This window comes from Lytechinus variegatus, chromosome 7 (assembly GCF_018143015.1).
Source record: "Lytechinus variegatus isolate NC3 chromosome 7, Lvar_3.0, whole genome shotgun sequence".
NCBI lineage: Eukaryota > Metazoa > Echinodermata > Echinoidea > Temnopleuroida > Toxopneustidae > Lytechinus > Lytechinus variegatus.
The window spans coordinates 13,611,642-13,632,069 of record NC_054746.1 but is presented as its reverse complement, the minus strand read 5'-3'; the positions used below and the strand labels follow the sequence as shown (position 1 = coordinate 13,632,069).

General features: G+C 37.5%; 1 protein-coding gene across 1 annotated transcript; it reads left to right on the top strand.

Moving 5' to 3' along the window:
• Nucleotides 1-233: 233 nt before the first annotated feature.
• On the top strand, nt 234-19,062 carry LOC121418484 (RNA-binding protein Nova-2-like). The gene is made up of 2 exons (XM_041612390.1): nt 234-413; nt 15,250-19,062. The coding sequence occupies exons 1-2, from the start codon at nt 324-326 to the stop codon at nt 16,432-16,434; spliced, it is 1,275 nt and encodes a 424-aa protein (XP_041468324.1). The 5' UTR covers nt 234-323; the 3' UTR covers nt 16,435-19,062.
• The last annotated feature ends 1,366 nt before the right edge of the window (nt 19,063-20,428 follow it).

Here is a 20,428-nt window from a genome sequence, read left to right as displayed (position 1 = left end):
TATTTAAATATTTTTTCTGAGATCCTACAAGGTTCCTCATATTTCACATGATTCTATATTACTTTGTTTAAAAAAAGTGAATGTAATTATTATATTCTCATTTGCTAAAGATACGTGTCTATTGTGGAATGTGAAACAATAAATCAAATCAAATTAATAGCTCAGTCTTATTTATCTTTATGCTCTATCTAGGAATAGCTGTATGTACTCATATTAAAAATGTATAAACTTATTGAACTTTCGTTTGTATCTTTGTCTATCCAGGAACGCAAGAAAGAGTGGCACTGTTAACCGGTCCAGTAGAATCCCTGAATAATGTAGCAATGTTTATCATTGAGAAGATCAAGGAATCCCCACAGCTAGGAGTGAAGGCAGGAGCAGAAACCATTACCTCACCAGAAAGAGCAAGACAGGTATATACATTGCTACCACGGTGGCTCAGTGGTATCGAGCATGGGAGGTTGTGGGTTCAATCCCCGGCCGAGTCATACCAGAGACTGGTTCAGATTGGATGTCGATTAGAAGGAATCTTCTGTACCCGAAGCTGTTATCGAGGGACTGACTGACTCCCAAATTCCTTACCCTGGTGCCAATCCTCTCAGTACACTCTGATTGGGAAAGATTTTGATCGTCAGTCCCTGTATGCTAGCTTTGGGAAATGTAGCTTTCCTCTATCAATGTCCAGTCTGGACTAACCAGAGACTTAGAAGAAAAAGATATGGGACTTCCACCTTCTTGTCAGGCACTCAATGAAATGGAGGAGAAATGGATTAGAAATTGAATAAGATATATCTTGAATCTTGAGAAATCAAGTGACTTTAGGGAAATCAAATTAACAAAGCATGACGCAGAAACTTTCACCAAAAGTGGATATGAAATAGGAAAGTTCCAGCTTTACAAATTTGTGCTTCAATTTTAAAACTAGCGAAATGCACAACTTCAGCTATATGCAAAAGGAGGGATAGGATCCTTGTCCTCTGGGTTTCATTCACCTTTAAATCATGAACTTTAATGGAAGTCAAACGACCTTCTGGCCCTTGAAAGATCATATCATCAATAAGTCAGCTCAGGCTGGTGGCATTATGCATATTACATCCCTCTTGTAGATAGCCAGATAGATAGCAACATAAATGCACTTGGTTCAGAACAGTTCATTGATTGAAAATTATAGAAACTGATTTGATGTAAACTTTACACAGCTGTGTGGAACCTTTCTCTGGGTGAGTTTTAAATGGAAAACGATGCAGAAAGCCTGTTGAAAGCCCTTCTTCATCTGACACAACACACATGAAAACAATGTGCTGCTATGCAAGTTGCATGCAAGCTTCAGCTGTGTAGCTCATTTTAGATTGATAACAATACTTGATTATCAAGGGGAAGGATTTTTGCCATCAGTTATGATTATATGAACTCGGAGGCTGATCCATTGAGTAACGCACAATAATGCAACTTTTATTTTAAAATCCATTATTTTACTGAAATTGGATTTAAAACCACTTGCATTACATGAATTATGCATAGTTGTAATGTTATGTCTATCTCCGGCTTGTATTCTCTTGTGTGCACAGAACTCAAGTGGGAGTGTTTTTACAAGAGATTCATCGCAAATGCATTCATTCTACAGGATATAAGGAAACCATATGGTACCTTGCAGGCATACATATTATATTCCCCTGGCATGTTTTCCACAATTTGTATTCTCTTTTACAAGTTGAAAAAACGCTGATTTGAAATTCTGCTGGTACCATACCTTTATCTCCCAACATCCGTGATGGCCGTCATTGTTTTATCCCTCTATTTCGTAGCATTAGGACTATTTCTTTGTCTTGGTATTGATCGATAATCATCTTGGTATCGCGTTACGGGGGCTAGGGCGTAGAGCTGAAAATCCAAGCCAAGCCGGCGCGCAAGCATGAACAAATGCTCATCTCCCAGCCACTTGAAAGAGGACTTGATAAATCATCATTTTGCAAGATTTGCTCTAAGTAGCGGGTGCAGGGCTGTGGCCTGGAGCCTTCATTATGTTTTCAAGTGGGCAAATCAATGCTTGAGCTCCTTCTGCAGAGAGCAAATGGCGGTTTGGTAGGGAAGCCATTTTACTTGGAACCTTTACATAATTGGTGTAGGTGGATGGTCGCCCTGCAAATGTAAGGATGGCAGTTGTAATCGGATGAAAAAAAAATAATAATTCAGTTATTTATAACAAGAGAGTCCCTGTTAAAATTGAAAATATGAATTATTAATGATTGGATTAAACATAGAAGAGTAACAATTTTAATTAATTGTTGATCATCTTTTTACTAATTATTATTAATTAAGTGATTAATTAAAAGCATCTTAAATTGAGAATGAAATAAAGAAAAATACTACATGTAATTGAAGCATTCTCTTTTTAATTTGTTGTTATTGTGAAGGTTAAAAAAAACTGTAACTTGTCATTGTGAACAAGAATAGCCATTTAGCCAGAAGACAAACTATTTTCAACCAACATCCTTCCCTCTTCAAAATGAACATCCTCTCTTTAAATTGAAAATCTCTCCATTTTAATGTTCTTCGGCAATTGACGTTAAAAGAAAGGTATGATGATTGGAGATCGGTGATAGAAGCAGTCTGTGATACCACGGTGTTGCCATGCCAACAAATTTAAACAGCTTCCTCACATTTCCTGCTGCGTAGTAATTAAGTAATGAGGAGTCCTTAGGAGATGAGAGAGTCCTTCTTCAAAGTAAAGAGAAATTGGCAGGACTCTTCAAACAACATCGTCAGATTCTTGTCCTTCGTATGTAGTTCTACTTTTGTTGAAATCAATCAGGATGCTTATTTTTTCAAATAGTACGTTTCCTCTGCTCTTTCCCACCCTTTTCCCATCCTTTCTCACCCTTTTCGTTTAAAGAGAGTAATATTTTTTGACCTCAATTGGATAACTGCTAAATTAATATTTGAGACTCATTCATTGTTACTAAAAGATGAAAATTTGCTCAGTGTTGGCAGAAAGGAGGGAGCTTGTTATGAAATAGCATGCTCACTTCATTCTTTTAGCATTTAAAAAACATCTGACTTCTAGAAAGGTTGTACTCTTGATGTCAATGCAGTCGTCTTTGGTGATGAATTCATCCATTTAAGGTGATGGTGCTAATATTTAGCATGACTTTATGATTCAAGATTGACTGGTATATCCGGATGCTACTCTCTATGGACATGTAACAATCTGGCAAGTCATTCAGATCTGGGAAGGCACAAGGATGCCATAACTGCTATCTTATCCAGATCAAGCACTGGCCAGGCCAGCAAGAATATGAAACCATCATTCTCAATATGATAATACCCTGTATTATTTCCACATTGAAACCTGAGCTCCACTCCATCTTTTCAGATACAAGACCAGTAACAACAAAAATATCAAGATTCCGGGGTAATAGGATGTAGAGCTAGTTGTTGTCTGCAAACCATTTTGATTCCTGCAGTGGGGTGAAAAGGGTGAAGTAATGGTGAAAAAAAATATTATTTGATTTCTTTAAATATTTGAATCATATTTTTAAGCATTAACTTTTTGGGGGTGATTTGGTTATAGAATTATATTGAAAATTCCCATGGAGTGAGCTTTCAAAAGTGGAATAAGTGAAAGGATCTTGAAGGTAGACTATTGACCTGACCTATGAATTTAACTAGAGTAGGGAAACCGAAAAAAACCCAAAATTTCTCTTATCCTTCTTTTCTGCTTGTAAAGCATGGGCCAGGAGGGATTAGAAATTTGGGAATAGAGTGGGGGATTTTTTGAGGTCAGCCGTAAGGGGCTCCATCATGGTCGAGTTCACCAAAGGCTTCACCTAATGCGATTGGGGAGTGCTTTTGAGCAGTTTGGGGTATTGTACCCTGTACTATGCCATAGGTTGCTAGGCATCACTGTATGCTTGAAGCCAGTATTATCATGTACACTCTACATGCTAGTCTACATCACCCTTGGAAACAAGCCACTTTTACAGGTCACTGAAGGTGATATGCAAAGTTTATGTCTTGTTTGAAAATAAGCATAATCCTGATTTTTTTTTACTGTAAATTTCCTACCTATAGGCCTATATATGTTTAATTGAAGCTAGCAGTTTTATAAACCTTTCCACTAGCATTCAGTAGTATCCAATTCCAAAGAGATTATATATGATTCATTTTGATGTCATCAGACTATTCCTGCAATATCATATAAAGGGTACTATTTCAAAGTAGAGGATTATTTTACAGTTTTGCAATATAAATGTTCATATTTTCATTCCATGTAAAAGGAGATAGGTATGCTGAACAATCAGGCTGTGAAATAGAGCATGACATAATAAATTTAAGGCACTTGACATGAGAATGGTCAAAAACAATATATCCTGCACATAAATAATGAACAATACACACACTCAAACAAGTAACTCAATGACAATGTACTTTTGACTACATGTACATGCTGTCATTTACATATAAAGAAAATGATTTGTATAGCAATTTTGTTCATATCACCCCCCCCCCCCCGTCTTCTCCCTCCCGTCTATATCTTCGATCCTGCAGCACAGGGTTTGTCAATGTTCAAATATTGATAATTGGATATCAAACTAATTATAGAATGTGATGGTAGCAGTTCAATGTTTCCATCTGTAGCATTTCTTGTTGTGTAGGTATAACTATAAGGAATGATGTCCCATATGGTAGGGATAGAAAGGCTCAGACAGACAAGATCTTGAGTGCAACCATCGACTTCCCTGGTAAATACACAAGATGTATGCTTTACAGGAGTGTAACATCTGGTTGGTCGCTGGGGGACCTCTGAATCAACATAATTGGTTGTAATCGGCTAACAGTTAATGTCTCTGTGCTGTAGAGTATGAACGGGTCTTGTATTACAGCAACATGTCGGTATCAAGTGTGCCATGTATATTTGGAATTATATTAAAATTTGGGGTGCGGTATTTGTGTCTACACATGGAAAGGTTGGATTGATCTGTTTAAACAAATGACATGTATGCATTCAAATTTGAATAAGGCCATTTCAAGGGAGAGGCGTTTGTGTATGTTGCTTGGGTGACTAGACCTCATATATCATATTTTGGGACATTTATTCTTGCTCCCATGACTACAAGTTAGGTCCTGTTTAAATCCCTGGCTGGGCCCCTTGATCTTCCACAATGTCATAACGCCCCCCTCACCTGCCCTCTCCTCCATCTGATGGGGTGTAAGATGAGCACACACTACCCCCTACACTATCTTGTCTGGACTTTCTTTCCCTGCACATTGTGTATCGATAGGTTATTCGCAAACATATGCACATCTAGAAATTGGAATGAGAATCCATCAGCAAATGTGTTTGTCTACATCATTATATTGCTTGTCTTTGAAATTGAGACCTGGGAACTGCTCCACCCGGGTAATAATATATTGGATATACGTGTTTGTCTCTCCTAGATAATGATCTTTGCATAGTAACGGCATATAGACATGCTTTAGTCATTCAATTAATTTTGTATCTTTATCTGATTCAGTTGAGAATCATGTTAGTATAAGCCTAATCTATTGTAAAAAATATACATTGAAGAACAAACTTTTTTTATGTGTATTGGAAGAAAAAAAACTTTGAATGTAAGACAATTGTTGTGGTTTGATCTTCATTTTGTTCTTTCTTATTGAGACAAAATTGAAATAATATCTTGTGTGAACAAAAATGTTCGTCTAAATTATGATAAAATATCTACTAGCCCCCATCTTCCAGAAAATCATGGCAAAAGCTTTTTCTTTCCCTTCAGTTATTAGAGGTTTCTTGTTTAGACTAGAGAAATAACATACATGTATGTTGGTAATGAGATGCCGACAGCTTCATAATAGGGAGACAGACAAGAGAATTGAGTCAGAAATGTTGTCTATTCAGGTTAACTACGCTTCATCATCAACACCTCCGGACTGGAAGCCTTAATTCAATCAGTTGATGAGTGCTGTGTGGGGTTTAGGTGAGGTCTTCCCAAACCACTGCTCCACACGTGTATTCCAGCAAGAAAATGAAGTAGTAATTTGATTTAGGAATGCAGGATTTGCCTAGCATTTAGCCACCAGGAAACCCTGGGCTTTTCGACGAAGAGCAGTCAGTGCACCCCCCCCCCCTCCACTTCCTTCACCGTTTCCTTGCTCTCGCTTGACCTTTCTTCATGCGCTGCTCAAGAACCAAGGGTATCTTGTGACCTGGTATGAGCTCATGATTATTCATGACTGGATTCATCTCATGGTTATTCATAAGAGATGATGTTTTGGTTGAAGTGTGATAGGATCCTATCATGTTGCTACATTCTACGAAAGCTTCTAGACTTTTTTTGTAAGACTGATATCCCACAAAGGATTTTTTTACCTGCATCAGAAGATTTTCTACATTTTCTGCATGTCTCAGTGAAAACGAAATATGTAATGAGGCTAAAAACTACAACAACAACAACATTAGCATACAAAGGAATAAAGGTGGTCGATGCCAAGACGCGATAGTGCTTCATCAATATAAGGCCCATTTCTTTGAGCGTATATGTCTAGCAAATGAAGAAGTCTCAGGGCTTCTCCATCTCTCTCACTATCTACCTGCTTTCCAATCTCCAGGCATCCCTTTGCCATCTTCTCATTATTTTCTCTTCACACTTCGATTCTTATTCCCATTTTCGCGATGACTCCCTCACATTTGGGATACCCTTTCTCCCTTCCGTAGAGCCCACAGTGATTATTAGACTTATTGGAAGCTAGCAGTTTGCCATTTCTGCTTTGCAGAAAGCAATAAACACTGTGGGTTCTTTGGGTGTTCATAAAGTAAGTTCACATGATGCCCTTCACTTCTTCATTAAATATTTATACTTTAATCTTTTTCTTGTCAGTAAAATGGTTGTGTTGGCCTAATATGTAGCAAACATGCCAAATTGAATCTGCTGAGGCCGAGAGAAATTTGACTATGATTATGTCTAATCAACACCTTCTTACCCTAGAATGTTGTTTAAAGGTTTACCTTTATGAATGGGGAGGAATTTTAGGGGTAATGGGTAAATTTTAAATTGTGTCGTAGCATAGAGCTATTAACAGAAGGAGATCTGACTCTCTCAAACGCTTTGCCCCATGCGTGGCACCGCTAATCCCCTCTCAGCAGGGTCCCTCACGGCGCACTACAGAGGCCGCTCGTAAATCAGATAAGGAAAGTTGATCGACGCGATCAACAGCTCGGGTTTGCGCTTGCGCAGTAGTGTTTTCACCCATAATGCATTTCACATCGGCTTCACGAATTTTATGCAAACATGGCGGCTCACGATTTCGAACGTCGTGATTTCGAAGACGAAAATCTGATTTTGGAACCAGCTGAAAGCAGGCCTGACCAGATTTCACAAAAAGAAATACGGGACAATCGACAAAGTACGCTGCATGAGCGGATCGACCGAGCCAGGTCTTAAAAAAAGATCAACAAAGGAGGCTACACGGTGTTCGACTTGGGGAAAAATGTACAGAATTGGAAGGTGGGGGGGGGGTGAACGAAAGAATGAAGGAGGGAATGAAAAGGTGTAAGAAAAGAGTTGAATTGAGAACGGATACAAAGAAAAAAATGAAGGGGAAAATGAAGGAAAAAATAAAGAAAAAAAAGGAATGTTAGAATAAAATGATGAAAGATAGAATAAAAGAAAAAAAATGTTTCCGTCATTATTTGAAATGAATTTAGAAGGAAAGAAAAAGAAAAGAAGGAAGGGAAGATGTGTGAAAGAAAACATAAGGGAGAGAAATAAAAGAAGCAAGAAAAAAGGATGAGGAAAGAAAGAACGAATAAAAGAAAAAAATGCTTCCTTTATTCTTTGAAAGAAAGACGGGACAATCAACAAAAAAGATACACAATGTTAGACATGTGAAAAATATAAAGAATTGAAAGGGAGGGTAAATGAAGGAGAGAAAGAAAAGACAAAAGAAAAGGAAAGGAAAAATGAACTGAAGGGGAAAATGAAAAGAAAAACATTAAAGAAAATTAGAATAAAAGAAGGATGAAAGAAAGAATAAAAGAGAGAAAAAAGGTTTCCGTCATTCTTTGAATATAGAAAGACAAAAAAAGAAAGGAAGGGAAGATGAATAGATGTGTGAAAGACAAAATAAAGAAGAGAAAGGAAAAAAGAAAGTGAGAAAAAGGGGAGGAAAGAAATATTTTCCTTTGGAAGAAAGAAACAAAGAAGAAAATAGGAAGGGAGGAAGGAAGGGAAAGAAATAATAAGGGAAAAGAATTGGAGGGAAAAATAAAATAAAGAATGAAAGAAAGGAGAAAAGAGAGGGAGGAAAGAATGAAGAGATGAGAGAATGACAAAAAGAGAAAATAATGGAAGGAGAGAACGAAAAAGGGGAGAGGAAGTGAGAAGGAAGCAAAGAAAAGTTTAAGGAAAAAAAGAATGAATGAATTCAGGAAATAAGGAATGGAAATTTGATAAAGAAGAGTAACAGAAAGAAGGAAAGAAAGACAAATGAGCAGAGAGAGAAAGGTTCAGGAAAAAAGATCGGAAATAAAGATAGATGGAACAAAAAAGGGCAAGCAGGAAGGATATAACGATGAACAAAGAATGATACAAAAGAAAAAGGAAAAAAGTTCAAGATGAAACAGCGGTATCATACACAACAAGACTCAAAACGAAAGCTGAAACAACAAGATCTAGTTATGAAAACTAAATAATTGTTCCACCGATTATATCTCCAAATTAGTTTCATTGTTATCTCTGCTTCGTCATCTGTTGGTTATTTGATGAAAAAAATCACCACTTTTAAATGCAATAACTACATTTTGTTCAATATTCTTAAATACGGGACAAAAAGGCGTCCCGGGAAGGGTTTGTCGGGACGCCGGGACAAAGGAGCAAAATACGGGACAATCCCGGGAAATACGGGACGTCTGGTCACCCTGGAAGGGAGGGAGGGAAATAAAGAAAAAAGGACACAAATTAGAAGGAAAAATAGAATAAAGAATGAAAGAAAGGATGAAAGAGAGGGAGGAAAAATTAAGGAGAGAATTTTAAAAAAGAAAATAATGGAAGGATCGAGAAAGAATGAAAAGAAAAGGGAGAGGAAGCAAAGAAAAGTGGAAAGAAAAAATGAAGGAAAAAAGGAAATTTAAAATAGGACGGAGAGTAAGACAAACAAGGAAAGAAAGAAAAATGAACAGAGAGAGATCAGGAAAGAAAGATAGGATGGAATAAAAAAAGGGGCAAAGAGGAAGGATAGAATGATGCCAGGAAAAGGATATGAAAGAAAGAAAGAAAAAAAGTACAATCTTAAACAAACAAAAAATCTAATCTAACAAAAATCATAATGATATTCAATGTTTCTTAATATATCTAGAACAGAAAGAGAATGTTTTAGAAATGAGGGGGGGGGGGGGTCAGGCGTCCGGACACTTTATATTTTGGAAGCCTTTTTTTTTCTTTAGATTAAACTAAAGATATGAATTCAATAGTTGTAATCATCTTTTATTTTGTTCTCTAAAATCATTTTAAATCATGATTATTTTTGGTCCTAAAAATTGTAAAACTTCGCTTGTAATTTTTTTTCCAAATGACTTTGTAACTTAAAATGAATCGTCCTGACATAGAAATGGGTATACTTCTTTGTGGTCCCAAACATGTTGTTTTTAATTTCTTTATTATGTAGAATAACAATTTTTATACTTTGTTCTCCTTTTTACTGGTTTGTAAATTAAATCTGTTCGCTCCGCGGCCCCTGCTATTTTCCAAAAACGATACAGAGACAAGAGCTGAGCGAGCACGGCTCCCGTCATTCATTACACTCACTTTCAACTTACACAAATAGGAATGCGTGGGGCACCGGAGGGTACTCCACGATGCGACAATCGCCAGAGAAATGCCCCGCAGATTCGTCGTTATATTATCGATTCTATTGTACTCCTGCAAATGATCTTGGCATGAAAATTTAGCTCAAAATATGCTCTTTCATCTTATTATAATTTCTAAAACAGGTACGGGTAGGAAAAGATTTAACCATGGAAGAAAATCAGACATACTTAAAATGACCAATCTCCAACTTCCTCCGTTTGTAATTTTGTTGAGTCATTTCAGATTGCACCGTATTTGGTATGTATGCACAGGGGATCATCTCAGAAGTTCAACCATACATAAAAGACGTACATCAGGAATCCGTACGAAGAGATATGGATGTTAGAAGAACAGCAAGTCGTGTTTCAATTTTGAAAAAAAAAACTGAGCTAGGGGGAAGTTATGTGGGAGAACGTTGTTTACGGCGGTGCCTCGCAGGGTCCTTCAAAAAATCTCTGACCTCAGATTTTACGAGGGGGCTTATCGCGTTATGTAAGCGTGCTCTAACTTTGGCCTGGCGGCTCGCCGATTGATGTTAGATATCATTCCTTCGCCCGAAGGAAGCAATAACAAAGGATTAACAGAGGAATTGGAAGATGGTTCTCCTTCTCTAATAGCTCTATGGTCGTAGTTTCAAGTTTCAACAGTTGTCATTATTGTTACACTTACAGTATTATGTAACCTGTGTCACAATGAAAATATGTTGGCCTATTTGATACCTTAAAAAGTATACTGTCGTTGGGTGTTTATTACAGAAAATTCATTAGGGAATACACTTTATAAGCACCTAGCAGATGGTGTCTCAAAGCCAAGACATATATCATGCTGAAGTGTCTTCTATCAGAAAAGCTAGCCCCGATTTACGAGCAATTTGCTTAGAAGCTTCTGCAGCCAGGGGCCCGCTGTAATCAGCTGCGAACTATAAATTTTCATCAAGTGTCCAACAGCCTGTGATGGTCTGGTGACACTGGCACCCTTCCTTCCTCCGTCACTCTGTCTCCTTCGTATTGCGTTAGCGTAAACACCGAGTAATGAATTCGCGGATGCGTCGTGTGTTTCCCAGATTTACTGCTCGGCCTGTCAATTGCATGCAGATTTATTATGGCTCAATCTACTCTCGTAGATACACCATCTCATTAAATGTGTCTCATCACGGGAGGCAGTGTCTATATTAGGGGTGTTTTTCAATGAATTTCTCCAATGAGTTTTGAATAGTTGTCCAGCCCCTCCATTGGATATCTATACTGGTATTTCAACATTATCTATTGAGATGGTATATTCATTGAGAAAGGGATACTAGTTCTATATAAACAAGAATAAATTGAGCAATCCCAGATGAGAAAATACTTGTTTGAAAACCAATTTCACACCAATTTCATTTTATTCAAATCACTCATATTAATTAAGGAAGGGAGGGTGGAGTTTATCCAAGTGCACTTCCTCCTTCTGCCAATTAGAAAATATAATTTAGCTTTATCAGCATCAGTTTATCACAGGAAATATTAAACATTTCAGAGTTCGCACAGGTCAATTGTGTATGAAGGCAATTGGGTTCGAATTTCTCACACCATTCGCGCACCCACAGGCAAGAGGTTCAAGTGCAGGAAAGTGCATTAACATCATCTGCAGAGATTTGCATCAGATTAGTCAATTTTGTGTTCAGCCATCATGGCATTGGGACAAAGGAATAGTTCAACTCTCTGTTCACCAATGATTTGTCTGTTTATGATGATGAATTCCTGTTGTTTAGAATATGGTCCTTGTATCTCCAAAGGTGGGACAATGATAAATGTAATCATTGAACTTGATGTATATTCCAGAAGCACCATCCGTCAACATGGGATTTGATCTAATTAAGGCTTAATAGAGTATAAAACACAGATTGATTAATTTCTAGTTGCAGTTTGTGTTGTAGCATCTATGAATAGTTGATTGTTGGATTTTATCCAATTAAGTTTGAAGAGAGCATGAAACACATTGATTCTTTGTAGTTTCTGTCATGATGTACATTTTAGAAGATAGAGGATTCCTCAACACTTCTCTGCATTGTCATTAATTTGCTGTATATCAAGGAAGGAATGACAAACAGTGACACAAAGAAACAACATGGCAAGTGTCACTTACCCTACAAGACAAGCATAAATCTATTAAAGCCAAACATTGGATTGTAAGGCACACTCCTATGTCCTGTTGCTAACCAAGCACGTCTAGGTGCTTTCGGAATTTGAATCCATCAATAGAAATGTAATTTATTTCTTTGACAAATTAAGTTACAGCCCAATAGATTGTTCCCTTCTTTCTCTTTCCCCCTTCCAGGTCTGTTTTTATCCGATGGGTATCTATCTATCTAACCCCAGACCATGTTGGCCTAGAAATAGTACAGCGGTTATCCCTGCATGTATTTCTGGAAAACGTATTTGATTTTTGCATGGCCTAGCAAGGCCCAGATTCACAGAACTAAGTGGATTTAGGGCAATTGGGATGGGATAAAATGCAATCCATTATCGAGAATCATGTTCAAATAGACAATCACGCTGATATCTCTTTTCTTTCTTTCTCTCATGCATCTCCCAGCTTGTAGTATTGAGTTGGAGACATGTTTATTTATGGAAACTGAAAGGAGAATATTTATATATACATGTAGGCCTACACTTATTAGCTGATCAAGTGTAAACATATCTACACTTTTAAATGCTTTGAAGTCTGTGTAGTGTTGTTCATGTTTCACATAGCAAGTGTCTGTGTAGTGGAAGAGATGTAGTTGAATTTATTTTCTCACAATAAAATGCAGCAGATGTTGCTGCTTTGCCATGTGAGGGAATCATGCAGACTTACCGTTAGTTGCAGTAAGCAATGATTTTATTATAAAGTCTTTAAAATCAAGACCTGTGTGTGGTTCATCAACGTAATGCTATCTCTTAGAAATAATGAAATCTAAGCCAAAAATGATCACAGAGAAGATCACCGACACAGATAAGCACATGTGGGATAGTCTGTTATTTTGCTTGGAGAAGGACTGGACATTTACGTGGCATGCCATGCTGATTTCGTTCATTCTAAGCAATAGCACATTGAAATAAAAACAAAAACAGAATCATTTGGTGCATAGATTTAAATTGATAGTATACATACAAATACTTGGGAGGTCATTTGTTGGATTCTGTTCAAATCATTTTTAGATTGTGTGTTAGCACAGTACTATTTTTTTTCCTGAAATCAATTGAAAGGCAAACTTGTAGCCTGAACTTATCAATTGTGCGAAGATTTTCCAACGGACAGTGCTAGATTCATGGAAGAGAAAGTGATACAAGATATCATCAGCAGAGAACCAGAAGGGCCCTTTTGCAGATCAAAGATATTCCATGGAGAACCAGAAGGGCGCTATTACCATCGATCTTGTATGTACAGCATTAGTGCCTTTCTGGTTCTCATCTGATGATATATACATACAGCTTGTGATTACATATCTAATCAGGACAGGGATCTATCGTTCTGATTGATTGGACTCAGGAAGAAAAATATGAGAAGAGCATTAAAGGAAGGAGTGTTTGCTTGAGCTAGTGAGCATGAAGATGATCATTTTTTCCCACTTTTAATTTGATAGCCCTAAGCATCGCTGAAAAGCCAATTTCGGCAGCACAAGGCAGAGGGGCTGCCAGTGGCATGGCGTAATCAGAGAGACTACAAACACGCAAATCGTGAGGCAGCAAATGTACGAGATTAAGGTCACAAAGTACAGGACATCGCAGGACTTGATTGCAAAGCAGTGGAATGAGAGGGAAGGGGAATGGTGTGGGGGGGGGGGTTGAGATAAACAAATGATGCGTATTCACACCTCTGCCATCTGTTGTATACAGGGGAAAAGGTCTGTTTACTGTTAGAATGACCTAAACTCATATCCTTAATATTGGTTTACTGCCCTTCTTGCACTTAAGTCAATCACAAGAGGGTGCAACTGGATCTCAAAGCCAATATCAACATTTAGGAGGGGAGAAATGAGAGATAGCAGATTATTTTCAGAGTTTACTTAGATGATGAGCAAATATAGTTAATAATAAATGAGCAAGGGAGGTGGAAAGAGGATTAGAGATGTGTGAAGGCCTCATTGGGGATGGTAAGGAACAATGATTAAGACCAAGGAACTTGAAGCTCAATGGTTATTAGAGATTGAATGAACATACCAACTCAAACTGAGAATACCAGGAATTTGTGGCAGTGTTCGCAAATTACTCATAACATTCACAAAGTAGTATACCTGCCAAATATTAGCTGCTTGTCAAAATTAAAAGAACTTTCTCGTAGTGTTTTTCCAAGGTTGGTGGTATTATGGAGGAAGAAAATTCTGAGAAAATTGCTGGTGCTGTGTGATGCTTGGGTTGTTTTTGCTGAGCTAGTGATGTTTGAATTGCACACTTTGTATGCTTCTCAGACCATATTGCACATGCTCATAACTTTGAGAACTTCCCTCAGAAATCAAAAGGTTTTGGTTTGGAACGAATCAAGAAAATAATTATAGTATTATTATCAGGCTTTTAATATAAGCTACTGAAATCTTAGCTTAGGCTAAGCGCAGATTTGTCAGTGAAAATCGCAGACAAGCTGCTTGAAATGCTCCCCGACTGGCTGCTGTATGTGCATGGTGAGCTGTAAAGGGCTCTAATTGATCTCCACAAATAAGATTCCCTGCCTCACTGCATTATGCACCTGCTAGAAGATGGATTGTAGAAGTGGATATTATTCACATTACAGTCTATAAACGTACACCATTTTGCAGCTTACTATGCACTTTTCAGCCTCTTCTACTATGAAAATCAAAAATTTAGGATGTAAGTCATATTTAGTACCTGTGTCTCCAAATAAAATGTGATAAAATATTATGATGATATGTGATTGTAGTTGATAACCTGTGTATTAGAATCAGACACAACATAATCCAAGTTATCACAGCAAGTTCTGTAATCATTCATCGCCACACAAAACCTCATTGTAAAGACTGTATATGGATGATTAGATATTAATCTGAGGGATGCTCTATTCTCAGTTATTCTCCTTCATCCATTTCCCACTTTCTTCTTCTTGTGTTATATTTGACAAGAGAGAGTGTCCAAAGTCACACCAGCCAAGATTTGTGACCAGTCTCCCAAGAGTTTTTGATGTGGTCAAGTAGCACCCTCCTTTACACTATTCACAATTCCTTTGATATATATTATCTTGGTCCGTGTTATAGATGTTGTAACCGCCATTATCTGATTATTTCCATCTGTCTTGTTTTGTGTAAGCTTATTTATTAATGATCTGAACATATATGAGTATTTAATTCAATGTGTTTTATTTCCTGATGATATGTTTGGTTTAAGATTTATTAAACCTTTTTTCTTTCTCCATTTTTTCTTGTATTCTGCAGGTCAAGCTAGTTGTTCCCAACAGTACAGCAGGTCTAATTATAGGTAAGGGTGGAGCGATGATCAAATCCATAATGGAACAAAGTGGTTCCAGAGTGCAGATCTCCCAGAAGTCAGATGGTATCACCCTGTCAGAGAGAGTCATCACAATATCTGGGGAATGTGATAACAACAGGAAGGCTATGTCTTTCATAATCAACAAGATCCAAGAGGATCCGCAGAGTGGTAGCTGCAATAACCTCAGTTATGCCACTATAACAGGTCCAGTAGCCAATGCTAATCCCACTGGTTCTCCTTTTGCAGAAGGTGTCTCTTCTGCAGTGGCTTCCAACCTGGCCGCTGCAGCAGCGGCAGCAGCAGCAATGGGAAAAACACCACAGATTCCACTGGCTGGCCAGACCTTATCAGCACCTTCCCTTCCTCATCCCATCGGTGGCGGGCTGACCATTCCTTCTATGATGATCAGCTCCAGACTTCCCACCAGTCTACCAGCTCCCATCAGCACCAGCCAAGCAGATACCTCCACATTAAGCAGTGCCATGAGCAACTTTGCAGCATACAACTATCCAGGTCTATCCTCTATGGGCAATCTTCAAGGTTCTTTGGGTGCCACAAGCCCGTTATTAGGTGCAACAGCTCCAATTCAGGCATCCCCTCAGATGTTCTCATCAGGATTGCTAGGATCTTACCAGGTAGCCACCACCATCAGTCCTTCCAGCAAAACAACTCTGTCCAGTCCATCTCCCACCAGTACCGCCGACTCGCCCTACTCTACCAATGGTAGTACAATGGGTATTACCATCCCCAGTGCCCCTGAGACCATCGTGCCTGGACTTCCAATGATGCCACTTGGTGCCACAATGGCTGGTGCCACAATGGCCGGCTTTCCTTCAATGGGTGGCATCACGGTAGCAGCCGACCCACAGAAGGAATCTATCCTGGAGAGCGAGGTGCCGGAGACCCTAGTTGGTGCTATTTTGGGGAAGGGAGGTAAAACGCTAGTGGAATTCCAGAATCTCACCGGGGCCAAAATACAAATCTCCAAAAAGAATGAATATGTTCCAGGCACACGCAACAGACGGGTAACAATAACTGGTCCAGTTACAGCAACTCAGAGCGCACACTTCCTGATTATGCAGCGGTTGGCCCAAGAGGAACAAAATAGAGCCTTGAAGGGTACCACCTAAGAATAAATCAAGTGAAGAGTCGTGCCTCACTCTCACTCACTATAAATCTTTCTTATTCACCAAAGCTTCTTGGATGACCAAGATTTACCATAGTAATTATATAACAAGGAAAGTGTGCCTTGTGGAAGACTTTTACAGATAGGCAGGATGAGAGTTGATGAAATCACTAATTTTGTTGAGAAATTTTTTAAAAAGAAATCCAATCGGGAATTTGAGATCTTTCTTTGAATCTTTCAGTTCAATCAGTGAGCTTTTGAACTCATGGGACAATTCTAGAGACTTAATCAATTGTATATGTGAGAAAGAAGTTAGATTGATTTTAAGAAACTTTCTCAATTCCTTGATTTTGAGGACAGCAATCGTGTCTTTGATTAATTTGTGTTGCCTTGTTAAGTCTCTACACATTGTGATTTCACTCTTAATCATGGCATTTTTATGCTGCTCGAGGACCCGCCCACTGGTTATATTTTTTTGGATGTGCAGTTGATTTACGAAGGGGAGAGTGCATAGACAATAGTTGTGTAAGTATTCATATGTTGTATATTGAATATCTGATTGATGCTTCCTCCGTTCCTGAGAGAGAAAACTGATTATTTTTTTGTGTTCTTTGTACTTTGATTCTTCTCTGATCAGAAATTCTTCCCAGAGAATCTTTCTTTGTTTGTGGTTGGTGAAAGAACGAGAAACCATCGATCACAACTGGGACTAAGCAATATGGTGCTGGATTTGATTATTGTAGTTGTTAGACTTGGGGATGGGTTTTGTTTTTTTAAACTCATGTCAATTATCAACGATGATTCGATCTCTTTCCTTATTTGTCTACCAATTGATTTATTTATTGATTATGTTGTCATCTTTTTTTTTTTTAGTTTAAACATGTGTATTTGCAACTCTTTCATGTAGACTTTTATAGTGAACAGAAGCAAAAGCCTTTTGTTAGTACTGCCCATAAGAATTCATTTTCCTGGAGAAATTCCTATACCTTGAGAGCGTGACTATAGAGTTGACGTCTGGGAAACTCTTAGAAATGGAGAAAAAAAAGTATTAACGACGAACACCGAAAAGCGATCTCGCCATCACAAAGCAACATCTCTCACTCGTGCTCCCAAATCCTCAACTCCAAACTTCAATATCAGACCTGTATTAACAACATGCATGCTGCATTTCTTGTGGGAACAAAATGATACCCGACTCATTTACGTACATGTACATATTATCTGTGTATGTATGACTTTGCAACATTACATACAGAGAGAACTTCTCTTCACGCCTTTTGTTTTTTTTTCTCCAGACATTTAATACTACCTTTGACATTTCAGAACATCGTGTTTTTGTTGAAGCACCTTTATTTTTCAAGACTGTAAACATTTCCTCTGATACTAAAGCATCAATATGTTTCGTGTACACAGTCTTAATCATGACTCATCTTGTGATGCTTCAATCTTCAAATCACTTGACCCTCTAACTTTTTGAAGGATTTAGATCTTTATTTTCTGCCACCTGTATTTTGTGTGTTAAAAAAAACTGATTCAGCTAGTTTTATCCCACCTATGTTTATTTTCTCCATTTATACCAAATCAATCTCATTTTGGGTCTAAATATGTCTATTTTTTTCTGCTTTCATCTTTTATCGTCATGTGTTGATTAATGCATTGATCTTGGTAATTTTATGCATTCACAAATCATGTATAATGTAGACCAAATTCAAGGCAACTCTTCAATTTCTATTTGGTAAGTTTTTATCAAAGCTTTTCCATAAGTTTCCAATGTCCAAAATAGGAAAACAGCTCTCAATAAAAGGAGATGTTTTATGCAGTTGGAGGTGATCTGGAAAGTTACTTTTAAACTTTTCATTTTTTGTGTGTGTTTGACTTATCATCCAAAGTTCTGGGGAGTGTTCCATGAAACAAATAGTCAGTGATTATTCACTGACTAATTTGCTATGAGCCAATCAGATGTAAGGATTTTGTTAGCTGTCAGTGAAAATCACAGATATTTGTTCCATGAAATGCTCTCTGTACGGTTCACCAACGGTCTCTGAAGATTGAAAGACCTTGTCCAAATTCAACTCCCTTCCTGTTTGGTTTGTACATGTATAGGCTTCAGTTTGGGTTACAGTGTACATCTGAATGGCTAGGTCTCATTGTACATGGTTTGTGAATGCGGGTTTATGTAATAACAACATCTCAATGAGTATATGCTGCATTTGATTAGAGATCACAAATCAAAACCTTTGTGGACGTAGTACTACTAAGACTTAGAAAACTATCACTTTGTATGGGACCAGAGGGTAATGGTATGATGTGCATTCTAACCAGATGATAATAGATTCAATCTTTTCATGGGACTCAACTTGTCAGTCACCCTTTGCTATTTAACCAAGTTTCATAGCTTAAAATGCTTTTCATTTTGTTTTTTTTTTCAAGTGTTTTCACTCTCTTTCAAAAATACTTTCATAATCTGTACCAAACATATTTCAGTCTTTTTTTCAGGGGGCATATGACCAATAGAGTATAATATATATCTATATATATATATATCTATTAATGCATTTTGTTGCTTTTGTCGTCCATGTATAGTGAGATAATTTTCTATGAATAAATCTAGACACGAAAAATTCAAACATTACATGCATGTTGTTGACTTTGTATATTCATTTTATTTACTCATGGTATCACTTGCTTTATGTGCACACAACTGAATTTAACCTACACCTCTATGCTTCTGTTAAAAGTCTGATGAGTTCAAAGAGATTTTATTTTTTTCCATTTAGTACTTCCCCACTCCTGTAGCCTTCCAGGGACTAAGACAGAAATGTTCACACTCATGGTCATCTGCACTAAGTTACCATGCCATCAAGATTTCTGCACATATGTTGCATAAAAAGCATAGTCTAGGCATTAATTTCTTTTTAATATTTTCCCTCTCCACTATGATGTTGATCATGTAGAGTAGATAATTTCGCTTCCCTTGAATATTGTAAGGTTTCTTGTGTACAATTGTCCTTCTTTTGGAAACACATATGGTTTTTTGTTCAATTTCCCCAAAATTTGTTCATAAAATTCATAGAACAAACTTGCCTGAGCCCCTTTCATTAAAGTCAAGCTACTGAATGTTGCCTTCACTGACACCTATAATATTTGAAGAAAGTACAATTAGTACAATATTTTCTTTAAAAATATGTTAAATGACTCAATTTGCAGCATAGCAGTTACCATTCAGTGCATTTAATATATGACTAATGGATAAATTGTGTTTGATCCATTAACAGTGTGCTTTTTATTCATATTGAGGAAGGGGGCAGGGTTGAACATTGTACCATGAACTAATTTTGGAGCTGAAATTGAACATCCATACCATTTGAGACCGAGGTCAATTGGTCATGAAAATCCATTTATTGACATTGTTGCTTGGTGATTCGCTCTTTTGATGGTATTTTTATCATAAAAGTCTGGTTAATATGTTGCTTCAGATTGTGTAAAGAAAGAAAGAAAAGAAAAGAGATGAAGTTGCACACATGATAAACAGGCAACAGACTTTGACCATACCCGGGATAACAGATAATGATGTTGACCGAAGGGTAGAGCGTATTTAATAACACAGTGCAGGGATTGTTGAAGATTAACGGAGGTCTTGTTAATCATTGATCGACAGCAATCAATCACTAACCAACCGTATTTGACTGTGTGGTATCCATTCTATGATTGTACATGTCTATTATTTCATGCTTTCCGCCCCAACCTCCGTAGATCCTAGAGCATAAATTCAAATTATCTGTGTACATGTTGTGTAATATGTTATCATGCCAATGTATACATGATTCATTTTTTTTCTTTCAAAGCCTTGCCACCATGCACACATACTAACCCATAAATTGGTGTAGTTTCCCATCTTATCAGGTGTTTGTATCATATTTTTTCAATGCATTTTGTTTTGAAGCAACCGGTCGTGTTCATATACCAAAGTTGTCAGGATCGCTGACAAATCTTCCATA

What these genes read in the sequence shown, in the direction of transcription:
- LOC121418484 (XM_041612390.1), top strand. Translation starts at nt 324, where the DNA reads ATGTTTATCATTGAGAAGATCAAGGAATCCCCACAGCTAGGAGTGAAG. An exon ending in CACCAGAAAGAGCAAGACAG is followed by an intron (nt 414 to 15,249) that starts GTATATACATTG and finishes TGTATTCTGCAG; the next exon opens with GTCAAGCTAGTTGTTCCCAA.